Source organism: Malaclemys terrapin, chromosome 4 (genome assembly GCF_027887155.1).
Source record: "Malaclemys terrapin pileata isolate rMalTer1 chromosome 4, rMalTer1.hap1, whole genome shotgun sequence".
NCBI lineage: Eukaryota > Metazoa > Chordata > Testudines > Emydidae > Malaclemys > Malaclemys terrapin.
This window is the reverse complement of record NC_071508.1, coordinates 59098117-59114634: the sequence shown is the minus strand read 5'-3', so window position 1 is coordinate 59114634 and position 16518 is coordinate 59098117. Positions and strand designations below refer to the sequence as shown.

The following is a 16518-nucleotide window of genomic DNA, read 5'->3' as shown; positions in this document are numbered from 1 at the left end:
ACATCTAGTGACAAAAATACTAGAGCTCTTGTGTAGTTGAGACGTCATTAGGTTAGTCTCTCCTCTAGGGATTGGTCTAATAAATAAGCTTATTCTATACTTTTGCCAGTTCAAAAGTAGGTTATTAATAAAAATGTTGGTCTAAAAATAACATCTAATGTTGCTCCTTCTCCAGCACCAGTTGGCAGGGCATTGAGCAAGAACCGCTTAACCAGAGTCTGCTTGGAATTGAAAGTTACCACGGTGAAGACTTACTCTTTGCCTAAAGCCTAATAGAACCTATTGGGCTCGCTTTAATAAATTAAAAATATTAAACTCACTCATTAAACAAGGGCATGGATATGAATGTAAAGGCTCGCCTCCTGTATTAATACAAAAATTACTCAGACTAGGCATTTGCCCTTGATATGTACATACATGCAGAAACTTTTTTTTTTTGGGGGGGGGGGGGACAACTGGGTGCATTTTTAAAGTAAAATGTCTAATGGTATAAGATGGATAAAAGCATAACACTTTATGCCTTAAAGCCTGTTTGTGTGTTTAAAAAAAAAAAAAAAAAAAGCAGCGTTTCAGCTTCGTGTCTGATATAAAGTAATGGATACAGCTTGATGTTTATGAAAAGTGTAAAAGCAATAGATGGAGTTTTCAAAACTGCTGAAAGTCCATCCTCTTTAAGATTGTGGTCTCCCTTATTAATGAAGATCGGTGGTTTTAACTGGGAAGCACAGCCAGCAAAACTGTACTTCCATAATATGCACATAACTCCTATTAATACATTGAGTAGAGTTTTAAGAGCACTTGGGTCACTATTTCCTCATGTTAAACTTGCATTTTTAAAATGATAGCTCAGGAGAATTCCACGGTGGAGAATTGTGCCGGTGCTGCTTCACCACAGAATGCTTTCTCGGTTTCATGAGGCTGCTACCAACAGTGTTAATTGCAATGTGTGCAATCCTAGTAACTTTCTCTTTACTGCTGCCAGTACTTGTTGATGTGCTATGTATAGCAGTGGCACAAGCAAAATCCTCTACTGGAAGCACTTTATTGGGGGAAATGGTAGGAACCAGAAGCAGAGGGAGGAGGATGAACCAAGAGATGTGAGCAGAGCCCGATAGAATGGGGAGTATAATGATAACACACCTGAGATTGGGAATGAGCTGGATACCCAACTTTCAAAACTGGGAATGCTGCGGAGACAGTGCCCTCAACCCTGAGGAAGAATGTGTTCCTCTTCTTACTCTGTAGCAACCACGCTCTGATCCTCCAAGCCTCCTTAAGTATTGCAAAATAAACATCAACATGAAAGTTTTATTTCAACATGAAACTTTTGAATTTTTTTCAAGATAGAATTTTTTTTTTTTTTTCAGAATTTTGTTTTGCAGGAGGTTTTGAAATTACTTGTTTTCATTCCAGTTTGGAACTAAATCAAACATTGAAATGTCCATGAATGGAAATTCCAAGTTTTGGCCAGCTCTGCTGAACAGTGCACAAATATCTTCTCTTGTATAGGGTCAATAACTTCTGAGCTGGAGTGTGAATTCTTTGCCATTACATTTGCAGTTTGAGCATGTTGTGCTTCATCTAAGTTCCTTGTAAATCAGAAGTGAGTTCTAACTGAATTGTCATTCTGTTCAATAGGATGTTTGGATCAGGCAGAGAACATAACTTCACCCGTCCCAATGAAAAGGGAGAATACGAAGTAGCTGAAGGAATTGGCTCAACTGTGTTTCGTGCTATTCTGGTGATCTTTTATTTTCAATAGTACAATTTAGCCAATAGGAGGTGTAGATTTTATAATCCCTGAAACTGGAAAAGCTGAACACTTTCTATATTTAAAAACTACACAGGCACATAATAGAAGTTTGACAGAGATCCTGGTGAGGCAATATTTCTCTGCTTGATGTGACATTTTAAATACAATCTTCTATAAATAAGTGATTATTTTTCCTTTTGAAAGAATACCTTGATATGGAAATGCTCCTTTTATTTTTAAGTGCAGTTGTGCTTCCAGCCAGGTACTCCCGGGGTTTGGCTAAGCCTCAGGAATCAAGGATTATGAAAGATTTCACTTATTTTTAAACAGTTTTTTTGTAAACATATAATTCAAAAAGCCATTTTGGCTTTATTTTATCAGCTCTTGTTCTTGATTCTTTTGCAGTGGATGAAATAAGTTATTTCAGCAGAACGTACTGTAGGTGGCAGTTACACTTGCAGAAAAATGCGAAGTGCAGTCTGCAAAGAAAATTAGACTGCCTTAAACATTATCACAATGCAGTCCGGCTGCTGTACTGCTTTGTTGGCCGAGCTAGTGTGGAGGAAGCTGAGTGATGTGTAAATAGTAAGCCATAAAAATAAATGTCATACTTAAATGTTCAGTTTCAAGAATTTGAAATTTAAAATAGAAACGTAATACAGCTAAAACTTGAAAATGACTTTTCACTTGATAGTGGCCCTTCTATTCTGGAAGCTCTAAGTCTGAGGATAAATATATGTTGAACATATTAATCATGTGGTTCAGTCTTTGTTTTTGAAGATTGCAATACAAAGCATTAGGATTTATGAATGTGAAAAAGGTCCTTTTAATAGTGAATGAAATGTTTCTATCAGCAGATGGTTTAGTCTAATATTTGTGCTTTTTCTATTTTATAAGGATTACTATAAGACTGGGATTATACGTTGTCCTGACGGAATATCTATTCCTGAACTAAGAGAAGCATGTGACTATCTTTGCATCTCCTTTGAATATAGTACTATCAAATGTAGAGATCTCAGTAAGTATGGAATTTATTACAATAATTGTAGTGTACATTTGATAATTAAAATGTACACATAGTTTACTTAGTCTTGATGTTATTGTAAAATATTGTAAGACAATCAAATGCATAATCTGGAATGTGTAGAATGTTATGGGGGATCAAACTTTCTCACTCTCTCCTGTGCACCAGATCAGCACAGCCCTTGTAACAGGTGTTTCATTAAAGTCCTTATTTATTCATGTATATCTTTGTGTAGACAAGTTGAGAAATATCAGCAGTTGGATGACAGCAGAGATCTTTTGGGAACAAATACATAAGGTGCAGTTAATGAACAGATCTCCCCATCATTTGTTACTTAGGGCTGGTCTACACTGGGGGGGGGATCGATCCAAGAAACGCAACTTCAGCTACGTGAATAGTGTAGCTGAAGTCGAAGTATCTTGGATCGAATTACCTGGGGTCCAGATGGCGCGGGATCGATGGCCGCGGCTCCCCCGTCAACTGCACTACCGCCGCTCGCTCTGGTGGAGTTCCGGAGTTGATGGTGAATGCGTTCGGGGATCGATATATCGCGTCTTAACGAGGCGCGATATATCGATCCCGGATAAATCGATTGCTACCCGCCGATACGGCAGGTAGTGAAGACGTACCCTTAGAAAGTTGGTCATTCTCTAATTTCAGTGTTTTCACAGTAAAAGTGACAAGCTGTCTTGATGAGAAATGGATGTATAAAATACAATGTTTAGCATCTATGACCGTATTTTCCAGGCTTAGAAGAGGCAATACTTATACAAGTCTTTTGGTCCAAATAGAGTAGGCACAAAATTTTTAATAAATAAAAAGTGCATCGTAGATAGTATTTCAAGTTTTTAAGTAATATACTGGCATACACGTTTTTGCATTCATGAGTCTATATTTCTGATACTTGTAATCTCATATTAGTGTAATGTCCCACCTAGAGGAAATTCCTCAGAATTGAGACCTTGGAGTTTCCCCAGACCGGAAGAAGAGCTCTGTGTAGCTTGAAAGCTTGTACCTTTGTTAAGCAAAGCGATTCTTTTCCCCAAGTATCAGGCAAGCACAGACAATACTGAAGGGGGTTTATTCACGGTACTGGGAAGACTGATAAACAGCTTCAAAGGTGTGGGGTTACAGTGACCAATTATATTCCTTTCTTTTATCACTTCATTTGCATTTATCTTGTTCTTACAGAGACAAACATTGTTTCAATGACAGAGAACGCACTTAACATGACAGTGACAGGAACTGAACATACGCATCAAACTGTTTTGATTACATCAATTATTCGTGAATACCTTAAGGCGAAGGGTTGGGGTGGGGGTGAGTGTTTACAATATCCAGAGGGCTGTGAAGGGAGGGTTTGTTCTGTTGTAAGAGCCGAGTTACTGGGCGGACATTTGATCATATAAGTTTATCAGGTGTTTACAGTGTCAGTGTCCTTGGGCTTCTAAAGCATTCCTGCTTGATCTGCGGTTTCTGTCTTAGCTGTTAGCTAAATTTTAACTCTTGCCTGACCCCTTCCACCAACAGAAGTTAGCCAAATAAAAGCTATTACCTTACGTACCTTGTTTCTCTCATATCCTGGGCTGCTACAATACTGCAAACTTTTTTTAGCAAATACGAGGGGAATTTTACAAATCACTATCATACATGTACCAGAAATACAAGAAAAATATTATCACTTAACTAGATTATGCAACCATGTCTTTCTACATTATCAGGTTACTCTGTTTGACAGGGGAATAGCAAACTGCAAGACAATCCTTCCGATACAAACCTTGACACATTATTTTGGGCTATTTAAATTGAAAGGCAGTTCTGCTTTTGCTCATACTAATAAACTGAAGGAAATCTATCAGACCACTTAACAGTCAAAGGAATTGACTTATGCCTTGTTTTATTTCGTTATGGGCGGATGTGTGCTGCTGTTCAGTTTTAATTCCAGCCTGCATTTCTCTACCATGATTCCCAATGTCAGTACGCTTTTTATGGGTTTGATTTCAGGTGCTCTTATGCATGAATTATCAAATGATGGTGCTCGCAGACAGTTTGAATTTTACCTTGAAGAAATGATTCTTCCACTGATGGTAGCTAGTGCCCAGAGCGGCGAGAGAGAGTGCCACATTGTTGTGCTTACGGATGATGATGTGGTTGATTGGGATGAAGAGTATCCTCCACAGATGGGAGAGGAATATTCACAAAGTAAGTCTGATTTTATACTTTTATTGAATTTAGCTCTACCAAAGTGCTTTGACTCTGCATCAGTATTAAACTCAGGCACTATTAGAGCTTTACAACATCCTCACTGCTGCTAGTGCGCAGATTATTTGTATTTGGTATGATGATATGCTGTATCAGTTGAAGTCAAGAAAATGCAGCCATGTTAAATTGCACTCTGTTCAAAGACCGGAATAAAATACTTCCTAAAGGACACAAGCAGTTGAGGGGGGAAAATACTTTCAAACAGAGCTAGTTGGAAAGCATTTGAAGAATGATTCCCATTTTTGGCCAGTTCTACTTTAAAATGAAGAATTGGTTTACAGAAGATAAATGGATCGAGTGCAGCAGCCAATGTTCTCTTACTTTGTTATGAAAACATTTTTAACAGTTTGGTCCATAAGTAAGTTAGAAGCAATTGATAACGAATTCCCTTCTGCTCATGCACAGTATCTTTGTGCAGCTTGAAGTTCCTTTCCAGTCTGAGTACATGGATTCAATGTATTTAAAAAGTTGACTTTTTTGTGCTCCAACAAATAAAAGGCCCTCAAAGGCTTTCTTTTTTAATCTGACACAATGCAAACCTCTCAAGTAACTTTTGTTAAAACTTTACCAAAAACTCAGTCAAGATGAATTTTAATCTTGAGAAACTTGTTTCTTCTCTCTCCCTCCCACCCCCCCTCAATGTTTGAGGGAATGAAAATAGTTCAGTTGAAAATAATTTCAGACAGTATGTGTAGGCATGGCAGAATTTGATTTTTGTTTTTTAATTTCAACGGAAAATACTAATGTTTATTTTTAACCATTTTTTGATTTTTATTAATTTAAATTTTCACAGTTGGAATTTGTAGTCAGAGAATAGAGGGGTCAGACAATTAATGACAGATGTTGAGATTCAAAAAGTTAAAGCTTTATAACTGTTAAAAACACATTGACCATGCGTTTTTGTCAAAATATACAAAATAAGTATACTTAAATCACGAAGTTCTCAAACAGCATTTTCTTACTTTGCCTGTCTATAAATTTTAATTATTGATGGAAATATTTTTGTCAGTTTGTGTACTTGGTGACATTGATGTTTACTGACATTTATCAATAAAAATCTAATACTTCCAAGCCCAACTATGAATAATATCACTGTTCTAGCAGAGCAAAGCAAAGAAGACAGGTCAGACTTTTGGCAATCTTAAGGAGGCAGTAACTGTCTCAATTTAAAAAAAAAAAAAAAAAAAAAAAAAAAAAAAAAATTAGTTCTGTCCAGGGCTTTGGAGCTGTGCTCCGGCTCTGCTCCAGCTCCAGGCAAAAACCTGCAGCTCCACTGCTCCGAAGCTGTTCTAGTTCTGGTCTCCACTCCAAAACTGTTTATTACACACTCTCGTGTTTTCTCTGGGAATCCTACACAGCTTGTGAAGGGGTCTTTTTTGTGTGTAAATCTCTGCAATTCCTATTTTCTGAGAAATAACATAGCTTGAAAACAGGAAAGGGTTGTGGACTACTAACCTAAATTACTGAGAAGTTTCCTCTGTATTTAGCAGGCTCCACTTCTCAATGGAGTGTCTGCCCTTTTAGGAAACTTTTTTTCTCTAAAAGAAATAACGAAAGCTTAACTCTAATCCACTTGCTAAGTAGATTGGCAAGCATTTTAACGTGTGCAAGGCAATCTATCTATATGCGGAACACACCTTAGAACTTTACCTTTCTTGGGATTCATTGTAGTTTAATTTACACTACAGACTCTGCCATGTCCATTCTGAGCGCCTTCAAGAAAACATCAGTCTATAAAAACATGAATGAAATCAGTGGGAGAAACCATCCAGACCATCAGTTGACAATACCCTTTAATTGTGTTTGAAAATATGCCTTTATTTTTCTCATATTTCAATCTTAGTTGACTTATAACATCCTAGGAACTTTTTCAATAGTTTCAACTGGAATTACAGATTTAAATAGGATGATGGAATATGAGCTCATGATTCACCCATATGCTTGAATACTAGGTAACTTTACATTGTGGTGTTTATCAACCCCCTCTGGCCTCATTTGTAAACACCACTTAGACCATTTTCATTGTACAACTAGAGGCTAAAAACTTCCAGTACAACTTTTTATTAATCTCTGAAATGCAATTTCCCCAGTTATTTACAGCACAAAGTTATATAGATTCTTCAAGTATATTGAAAACAGAGATGTGGCCAAATCGGTTCTGAAGGAAAGGGGGCTCAAGAAGATTCGATTGGGTATTGAAGGTAAGAGTAATTTTCATTGCTTCCAAGCTAATTCTTTGGCAAAGGGCATTTCTGTGCTTCTGCCCCTCTGTACAGCCACTGTCCCTACCTTGCTACATGAGCTATTGTAAGTCAGTGGTATTAGCCTATTAGTCTGTTTTATGGTGGAGACTAATTTGTTCACCTTGTTGGCTTATCTTGTATCCAAATTCTAACATACCTTCCCACTGCAGAGCTTTCTTTGACTTATCAATGAGTGGATGGTTCTGCTGCATCCTCTGACCTTAATTCTGGATTTCCTAACTTTCAAGTGTTTTCTTTGCAATCTAAATAATCTCATAATGGAGATTTTTAATGTAAAATTATATATAAAAATATTTCTCATGACCTGCTCACATAGACAAACTGACCCCTCTCATAGTCTTCTATAGAAAGCTGCCATGACTGGACTGGGGGGAAGAGGGAAGGAATTGGGTCACTCTGAACTTTAGGGAGCTTTAAGGATCTTGTCCTCTGCTGTCTACTCTGCTGGTAGAAAAATAGGAAAAGCTTTTTAAGCTTACTGAACACTGGTTTTCCATAAATAAGAATTTAGTAACTCAAAAAAGCAGTAAGCCAGATGTTATGGAAATTGTCAAGATAAATTTCCCCCCAAAAGTAGTTTGAAGAGTGTTGGCCAGCCGTATTCATGACAACCTTCTTCTAGCCTAGAAGGGCTGGACTCTGTTCCCTTTATATACTAGGGTTACCATATTTCCACAAACAAAAAAGAGGACACGGGGGGGGGAAGCCCCGCCCCATCCACTCCCTCCCACTTCCCACCCCGACTGCTCCCCTCAGAACCCCAACCCCCCTGCTTCTTGTCCCCTGACTGCCCCCTGCTGAGAACCCTCTACCCTAACTGCCCCCCCCAGGACTCTACCTGTCCCCTGACTGCCCTGACCCTTATCCACTCGCATGGGTGGCAGGGTTGTAGAAATTTTGGTGGTGCCCAGAACCCCCCACCCCACCTGCCTAAGGCTCTGGGAGGGGGTTGGGTGGGGGGAGGAGGTCTGGGGTGCAGGTCCTGGGCTGGGGATTAGGGTGCAGGAGGGGTGCAGGTTCTGGGATAGAGTTTGGGTGCTGGGTGCTGGCTCCGGGCTGGGGCAGGGGGTGGGTGTGCAGGAGGGGGTGAGGGGTGCAGGCTCTGGGATGGAGTTTAGGGGTGAGAGGCGGTGCAAAGGGAGGGGGTGCAGGCTTTGGGAGGAAGTTTGAGGGCAGGAGGAGGTGTGTGGGAAGGGGGAAAGGGATTGGGAGGGAGTTTGGGGATAGGAGGGGATGCAGGGGTGAGGGCTGTGGGTCTGGGGATGAGGGGTTCATGATGCAGGAGGGGGCTCAGGGATGGAGCAGAGGATTAGGGTGTGTGGGGATGAGGGCTGGGGGGTTTGGGGTGTTGGAGAGGCTCAGGGCTAGGGTGGAAGGGCAGGGTAAGGGCAGCCTGTCTTCCCATTAGTGGATGGGGGTACTAGGACCCGGGGGCAGCAGACAGCAGTTGCTGCTGGCTCTGGCAGTACACGCAGACAAGGGAGAGGCAGACAGGGAGGGGGGACCCACGGAGGGGGGGATGCGCAGAGAGGGGATGGCAGGTGGAGGCTGGGGACCCATCCAACACTCCCCCGCTCCCTGACTGGCCCCCCCTCCCCCGACTCCTCTTACCATTCTGGCTCCACGTGGGTTGGTTTGCGTGTTACACAGGACTACAGAGAGAGGGAGGGGGGAGCAGGGGAGGGCTCTGGCTGCTGGAGGCCAATGGGAGTGGGTCAGTCGGCCTAGCCGCCCAATCAGCAGCCACACTCTGCATGGAAGGGAGGGAGGGAGGCGAGGGAGAAAACCTCCCTGGACATTTTAACCTTGTTACCAATTCCTCCCGGACGGCTATTTAGAGACACAAAAGCCGGACATGTCCGGGGAAATACGGACAGATGGTAACCCTATTATATACCCCATTAGCACAACGTTAGTCAGGCAAAGGACAGCTGAAATGTTTAGTGTCCCTAAATTTTTAGAGCATCAGTGCAGGAACAAGAACTGAGTTAGGCTTGAACTCGGCTCCCAGAAACCCAGTAGTGGAGATTTAAGGAAAGTGAACATGGTTATGATCTTAAATAAATAGCCCTACAAATGCAGTGTTTGGGACTATATGTCTGGGCCCCCATAGAAATAAAACTGGAGACAACTTTCCATACTTAGTAATGAGAAATAAAATACCACTTGGCTGCATTTTTCTCTTCCTACCCCCAAAGCAAATATGGAAACCAGTTTTGCTTTGCTGCAGAAGTTATAGTGATGTACTATTATCACTAGTCAGTGTTTGAAATGAGGGGGAAAATGCGTGGGACCTGGCCTGGAGAACTCATGCCAGCATATTATTGTTTCACCGCTCTGGGGGTTCACATCTCAAACCTCATCCCTTGGTCTCCAGGCCAACAGTGCTCTGAGGGAGCATACCAGCATTCTGTCTGGAGGGGAGAGTTACTAGCATTACTTTTGCAGGCATTCTCTTCACTAGGTCTAGAAAGACTTGCTGTAGTAGTAAATGGCCTTAACATTTTTTCCCCTTGGATTTTGGCTAATTTGTGTTTGGTTTGTAAACTGGGGAATGCCTGGTGTTAAAAAAACAAACAAACAAAAAAAACATGGTGGTGTCGGCATCATTCTGTCTGCTAATCTGGAAATGGACTTGCTTATCTTCATTGTATCTCAACCTTCTGGTTGGCTGGTTGTGTACATGCTCTGAAGCTGAGCTGGTGAAGGAGAACTTTGAGCTAAGTAGTACTGGAAACTTTAATTGTCATTTTGTTCTAATATTTTTAGGTTACCCCACATACAAAGAAAAAGTGAAGAAACGGCCAGGTGGGAGGCCAGAGGTGATTTACAACTATGTCCAAAGACCATTCATTCGGATGTCTTGGGAAAAAGAAGAAGGAAAGAGTCGGCATGTTGACTTTCAGTGTGTAAAAAGTAAATCTATTACAAACCTAGCAGCAGCTGCAGCAGATATCCCCCAGGATCAGCTAGTGGTAATGCACCCCACACCACAAGTGGATGAGCTGGATATTCTACCTATTCATCCTCCACCCAGCAACAATGATGTGGACCCGGAGGGACTAAACCCAGCACTCTGATTCAGATTCTTATTCAAACAAAAGCATGCTACTTTAAAAAGTGACTCTCTCTCATACTGCACTGCAATTCCAGCTTTTCTTCATTGTGTAACACAGTGTTTAGGATATTGCAGAATGGGCTTTCTTAGAGACCAAAGGAGTATCTAATCGTGGTTTTTAAAGAGTACAACTAAAACATCCTGAGGTTCCAGTTCTGTACATGTATTTGTTTGAGTAGGTTTGCGATATTGGTTATTTGTATGCTGGACTGTCCTCCTCACTCTAGGCCCATCAAAAACAATGGGATCTGCTGGCTACTGTACATTCAATATTGTTACATGGAAGGCAAAATGCAGAATCAGAATTGATAGTAGCACTTTATGAATGGCTGCTTGATAAATGGATTCTCAAAGCCATGTTTTATAAATGTGTTGCACAATGCTAACTTTAACAAAAAGTGCTTCTATCAAAGTCTTTCTACTCATTTAAATGTGAATAGATGGACTCTTAAATGTATTGTATATGATCGAGCACAAAATGATTACCACTGGGGTTTTTGGATTGAGGACATTATTCAATTACCCATTTAACATCCTGCCCAACTCAAATTTCTCCAGTGAATTTTTTCACTTGTTTGTAATGTGAGCCATGTTCAAGGATTGTGAACAATTGATGGGGGATTTCTCTTAAATTTTGCCTTACCTGAATTTGTTGATGGAAATATTTATTTAGTAAAAGTTTGTAATAAGTGTCATGGAATAGAAAAATGCAGATGGTTCACTCTTCATTTATTAAATGATTGTAAATTCAAGTTTTTCATTCAAATAAAATTTCCATTATTTTAATCAGTTTGACACGAGTTATCCCTTACCAAAGATTATATATACTAGGTATAAATTCCAGTGACTATCTGTGCACTTACTACTTCTCCACCTCTAGTCTTAGAGGAGGAATATAATGTGTTAATAATGGAAGGCATGGTGTCAGTCTTCAATTTTTCCCTTCCTTATCAGCCACCAAATACCAGTTAGATTCCCCAGTGCTGGGATTCCTATCTTCTGAATCAAAATATTAAAAATTGTTCGCATCTTGACGCCAACTAGATAAGAGGTGGTATTGCTGGGGGGTTACTAGAGAAGCTGTTTTGACTACAGGACATACTTACAAGAGGCAAAAATGTCATAAACAATCTGTTTCTTCCCCCAAAATAAAAACCTGATGACATTCCTCCATTAGGAAGTCATCAGTTGTGGAAGTAAGGCAATATGGTTAAACTATAATTCTCTCCATTTATCAAATGGATGCACTTCCAAAGATAGTTCATGATAATTTTTAAGTTACCGGAATTATAGAAGAACTAACTCTATAAAAAAAAAAAGCAAACATGTTAGAAATGTGTTTACTGTAAAGTGTGTGTGTATATGAAATTGGCTGAAAGCAGTGAGCTGAGAATGAAGCCTTGGGACTGAATGTTTCCCTTTTTCTCCATTTTGAAAGTAACAAGGCACAATCTATGGCTTCTACCATACTTCTTATGTGGGGTCTTATCAGAATTTTTTTATTATAAAAAAAGTAAATGCTGCATTTTAGAACAAGGGAAACATATTTATTTTAAAAATATTTAACTGTCTAATACATTACACTTTAACAATATTTATAGTAAAGGATTCTGACAAGAAAGAATAAACAGCTTTATGATACAATTAGTATAAGAAATATCCACATGGGAGATCTTTTTGTAGTGTAAAAACACATCATACATCTGAAATGACAGTTTGCATATAAAAGCTACCAATGATAACAGTGCTGAGTTGCACAGTGATTAAAAAAAAAATTCAAAAAGAACAGAATCCCAAAATATACAATTAATGCAAGCTATCCACAGCTAACCAAATCCATAATGCAAGAACACTGTAGCATGTTTTATCTCCACTTTGTCTGAAATGACACATGGTAGGATGAGGTGTGTGTTCTGATATGGCTTTTATGAAATTCAAACATAAAAGCTATTCTCATAATCCAAGCTTCACAGACTGTAGAACTCCACCAATAATGCACTTTGATATTCAGATGCTGAATTAATATGTAGCATTTACAAGGGCCATGGTAAGTCGCTAAAATCCACAGGGCCTCCGAGGCCTGCATCTGCTTCCAAAAGGCTCATTATAACTGCCATTGCAGCTTCGTCGTTGCTGGGGCTGCTTGATCCTTGGTCGTTGTCTATCATATCTATGCCTATGTGAGAGTTCTCCCCTGTGAAAGTATTAAAAGAAAACTGCAGCAAGCATTTAAAATATGATTTTATATATTGTATAAAGTGATTGCTCAGAAAAATGTCAATCATTAACTGTGTTGGAAGTGAGTATGCTAAACTGCATTCTGATAGGTGGCGGGGGGGATGTTTGATGGCAAATGCACTCCTCAGCGTACAGTACAGAGCTGGGATCTCATCCCGATGACAGAAAAATTACCTACAGGATTTGTGCTAACCGTGGGGCTGCATGGGGAGTTAGTGGAGGACAAGGGCTGTGGGAGGTGTGTGAAAGGGGTAGAATATCAGGGTGAGCAGTTTCAAGTAACCAATGTGCCAGCCTGGTGGGGGGCCTTGGCCACTTCCAGCTCATTCTATTTAAAAAAAAAAAAATCCAATTTCATTTTTTCAGTAAAATGAGTTGAAAATGGCCATTGGGCTGTTGAAAAGAAGCTGAACTTTTGCGGGATAGGAAGTGAGGGGCTCAAATAGTCCAAGTAAAATGTTTAAGTGTTTGAAAATCATATAGGGTAGATGTTTATAAAACACTATTTTCTTATCATTTTGCTAGGAATTTTCCTTCATATGGGAAAGATTCATTGTATAAACTACCATTTTATATATTTTAATTGTTTTGTGAATGAGCAAAAGATCATGCCAAGGTGTGCATAGAGCTGAGATATGTCAGACATCAGGTAAACAATGGGGTTTGCTGCTATAACCAATTAAGCTGTAACGTATTTATCAGCACAGAGCTTTAAAGGCATTTATTACTAATTTATTTTTGAAGACTCTTACTTGGTCTTTGTCCTAAAATGTTCTTAAGCCTAATTTTATTCTAGATAAAGTTTTGTGTAAAGATGATGCTTTGAGATGGCTAGAGTTACATTTGTCATACTTCTCTGAACTATAGACTTAATTGTATGACTGTGCTTACCAAGAATGGAGGAGTTGTCGGAATATGGATAGCCAGAATTATCCTGGATCTGCCCAGATAGTAAACCAGCAGAGGGAATGTCTGGAGTTCCACCATTCAAAATCTAGAAACAAATGAAAAATGTAAATTTCTAGTGTCCTGTGGTACTCATGTTGCTCTCAGCCTTAACCTATGTAGCACATCTGAAAAAGGAGGGCCTACAGCAAGTCTTAGGATCCGAACATATGAACTTAAACTGCGTTCCAGTGAGACTTCACAGCAGGATACTTTAATATTAAATGTGGTGAAGACCGGGGGAGAGATGCGAGACAATCTACCTGCAAACCAACTTTGTTAGAAGTTAAACACCACCTACAACATGAAATTATCTTAAAATGCTTCATGCTTACTATTGTATCAATTTTAAGCCTCAGTGAGGAATGGGCAAAGTTTATTTGCCCAGTGAAAGTGAGACGTGTCAAAGCAATGTCAAACACTGGAAAGTAAAGGAACTGCTATAAAAGGTACTGTAACCAATGATCTTTAGATGGCAGCGCTTTCTTCAGAAACACCTGCTTTTTATAAACAACATTGCTTATTTTTTTAATTTTTTTTTTGCAGCACTGGGTTCTTGCTATGGAATTTCTAAGTTCCACCATTTGTAAATTTCAAATAGAGCCATTTATAAAATGCATTTGAACCAACCTCCCCGCCAACACTGTTAGAGGTTGTAATGATTTTGTCTAACTCCTGATGCCTAGAAGGTGAGTATTTATTTGTAATCTGGGTAGTGCCTAGGTGCTGTGCAAACACACAGGCTACAGTCCCAGCCCTGAAACGCAGACAATCTCTAGTGTAATCCTCTTGATACAGAGTGCCATGGGGCTGCTCAGCTTGTTCTGGCTAGTAACATTCCATTGGTGAGTATCTGCATTACAAAGACCCTACCGGATGCCCTGAATAGAGATGGAGGGTGGTTGTTTTTTTTGCCCCATGCCCTAATATATAAAGGGCAATAAGGAAGCAAAAAAAAAAAAAAAAAAAAAAAAAAAATTGATTCTAGTTGAAACTACTCAGTTGTGCTTATTAGAGGTCATTTAGTTCTGAGCTTGCTCTAAGGAATATATCCACAAGAACAATACTTAGGCAAAATATAGCCTGATGCTCCACTGCCCTGCAACTTGTCTAGTTATTTCCATCTGTAAAGTGAGTGCAAAGAGGAAATAACGAAACTGAATTGGTAGCATTTTTACTCCCATTTTGCTTCCTTGCTCTGTGTGTAGTGATTTATACTAGTGCAGAGAATCAGGCCCTTGACTAAGGGCTTCTTGAGATGGGAAAGATTTAGGTGTTACCATGGTGTAGTTACACTGGTATAACCCCTTCCCCGAATTCGGACACTTGGTCTGGTGACATAAGCTAAACAAAAAAGCACTGTTCTCAGAGATTGTCCCCCCACGTGGGGATTTTATTGGTGTAACTGCAGCTGTTTAAATTCACAACTCAGGTAATATCAAAACCCATCCCCATATAGCTAAGACTTCAGTTTTTTAGCCTTATATTAACATCTAGTTTCTCCATAAGTAAATCTCTTTAATGGTATTTTCAGTGGTGATCTCTTCTGTTTCTTCCATGATATGCCAGCTGAGACTGCTTCTAAAGCAGCCCTACTCCTTCCTTCATTGAATGGAACCACTGCTCTCTAGAACCAAAATGTAGTGTTTCCCTCCAGGGGAGCACTGGCACCATGCCTTGAATTTCTGGCCAAAGCTGCACGTATAGTTGGTGGTTTCTTTATACCAGTGTAGGTTACGATAAGAAACTACTCCATTGGGAAATGCTCTGCAAGGATTTTTGTACAATACAGACTCTGCTAGCAGCAGGTATAACACCGCAATTACTACGCTTGATCATGGCTCATGGGGCAAGAGAAAGCATCTGGTTACAATCGCTGTTAAGTTTTGTTATGTAATATAGGTAGAGGTTGTAGTAACATTTTAGTTTAGTTTGGAGAGGGGTGAGTTCTCCTCCCAAGGTACTGTGGGGTTTTTTATGTTTTTGTATTTTCTCCTAGGGAATTTGAATTCTATGATACACTATCTGCGAATATGCCTCAAGCTACGTATATACTACAGTTTATGGCGGTATAAATTATGTTGCTCAGGGGTGTGAATAAGCCACCCCTCCAAGCAACGTAAGTTACTCTGACCTAAGTGCCGGTGTGGACAATGCTGTGTCAGCGGGAGAAGCTCTCCTGCCGACATAGCTACCGCTGTTCACAAAGGCTCCTGTTGGCTTAGATCATCTGCACTAGTAGCACTACAGTGGCAAGCTGTGTAGTGTATCCATAGCTTTAGTCTGATGGGATTTCTAGGCTTCTGATGGCACTGCAAGGATATTTATAATACTAACTTGTTTAAACAAAGAGAGTGAAGTATATGGCTGCTGTCACTCATTGATTTGTCTCAAGTGACTTTATTCTCTTTCATAAGCATTTATTGAAAATGGAGCAAATAACTTCTGTTCTCTGTCTGTCATCTAGACCCATGAAACTCCGAACATTAGCTATACATTCAGAATTTGAAGTATCAAAATGTTGTGTTCTCTGAGTCACTGTGGTTTGTATTAAAGAGACTGCATTGCCAAGCTTTTGAAAAGTAATATGAAATTAGCTGTACTATAATTTACTATTTTGCACTACTTTGAATGCCTGGCTTGCAAACTTCTGTGCCTACTGATTTAACAGCATGATTGTTGTTTTACAGTTATATTTTCCTTTTGTACACTGGCTTAGAGATGTGTGAAATGCTATAGTTAGTTCACTGCTGCCATTGTGGGTACAGGGAGAATAAATTAAACTAGTAATTATTAAAATTAAATGTAGGGCACCACATCTGTATTGATTCTTGGCAAGGATATTTTCACACTGAAATGTCTGGGTTAATACACTAGCTATTTAGCTAAGGAGATGAAAATTCACCTCTTGACT

General features: G+C 39.6%; 2 protein-coding genes across 9 annotated transcripts in view; one reads left to right on the top strand and one right to left on the bottom strand.

Moving 5' to 3' along the window:
* The window catches only part of BTBD10 (BTB domain containing 10), a 49913-nt gene extending 38706 nt beyond the window's left edge, over positions 1 to 11207 (top strand). For all 4 annotated transcript variants that reach the window (XM_054027302.1, XM_054027301.1, XM_054027300.1 and 1 more), the window contains 5 exons: positions 1639 to 1741; positions 2651 to 2771; positions 4782 to 4979; positions 7130 to 7240; positions 10073 to 11207. In XM_054027302.1, the coding sequence (XP_053883277.1) occupies positions 1639 to 1741; positions 2651 to 2771; positions 4782 to 4979; positions 7130 to 7240; positions 10073 to 10383 (844 nt within the window). In that variant the 3' untranslated portion in view covers positions 10384 to 11207. The remainder of the gene's footprint in view (positions 1 to 1638; positions 1742 to 2650; positions 2772 to 4781; positions 4980 to 7129; positions 7241 to 10072) is intronic.
* A 745-nt stretch (positions 11208 to 11952) lies between these two features.
* Positions 11953 to 16518, bottom strand: part of BMAL1 (basic helix-loop-helix ARNT like 1) — a 99131-nt gene continuing 94565 nt past the window's right edge. For all 5 annotated transcript variants that reach the window (XM_054027679.1, XM_054027682.1, XM_054027683.1 and 2 more), the window contains 2 exons: positions 13551 to 13653; positions 11953 to 12615 (listed from right to left, as the gene is read on the bottom strand). In XM_054027679.1, the coding sequence (XP_053883654.1) occupies positions 12455 to 12615; positions 13551 to 13653 (264 nt within the window). In that variant the 3' untranslated portion in view covers positions 11953 to 12454. The remainder of the gene's footprint in view (positions 12616 to 13550; positions 13654 to 16518) is intronic.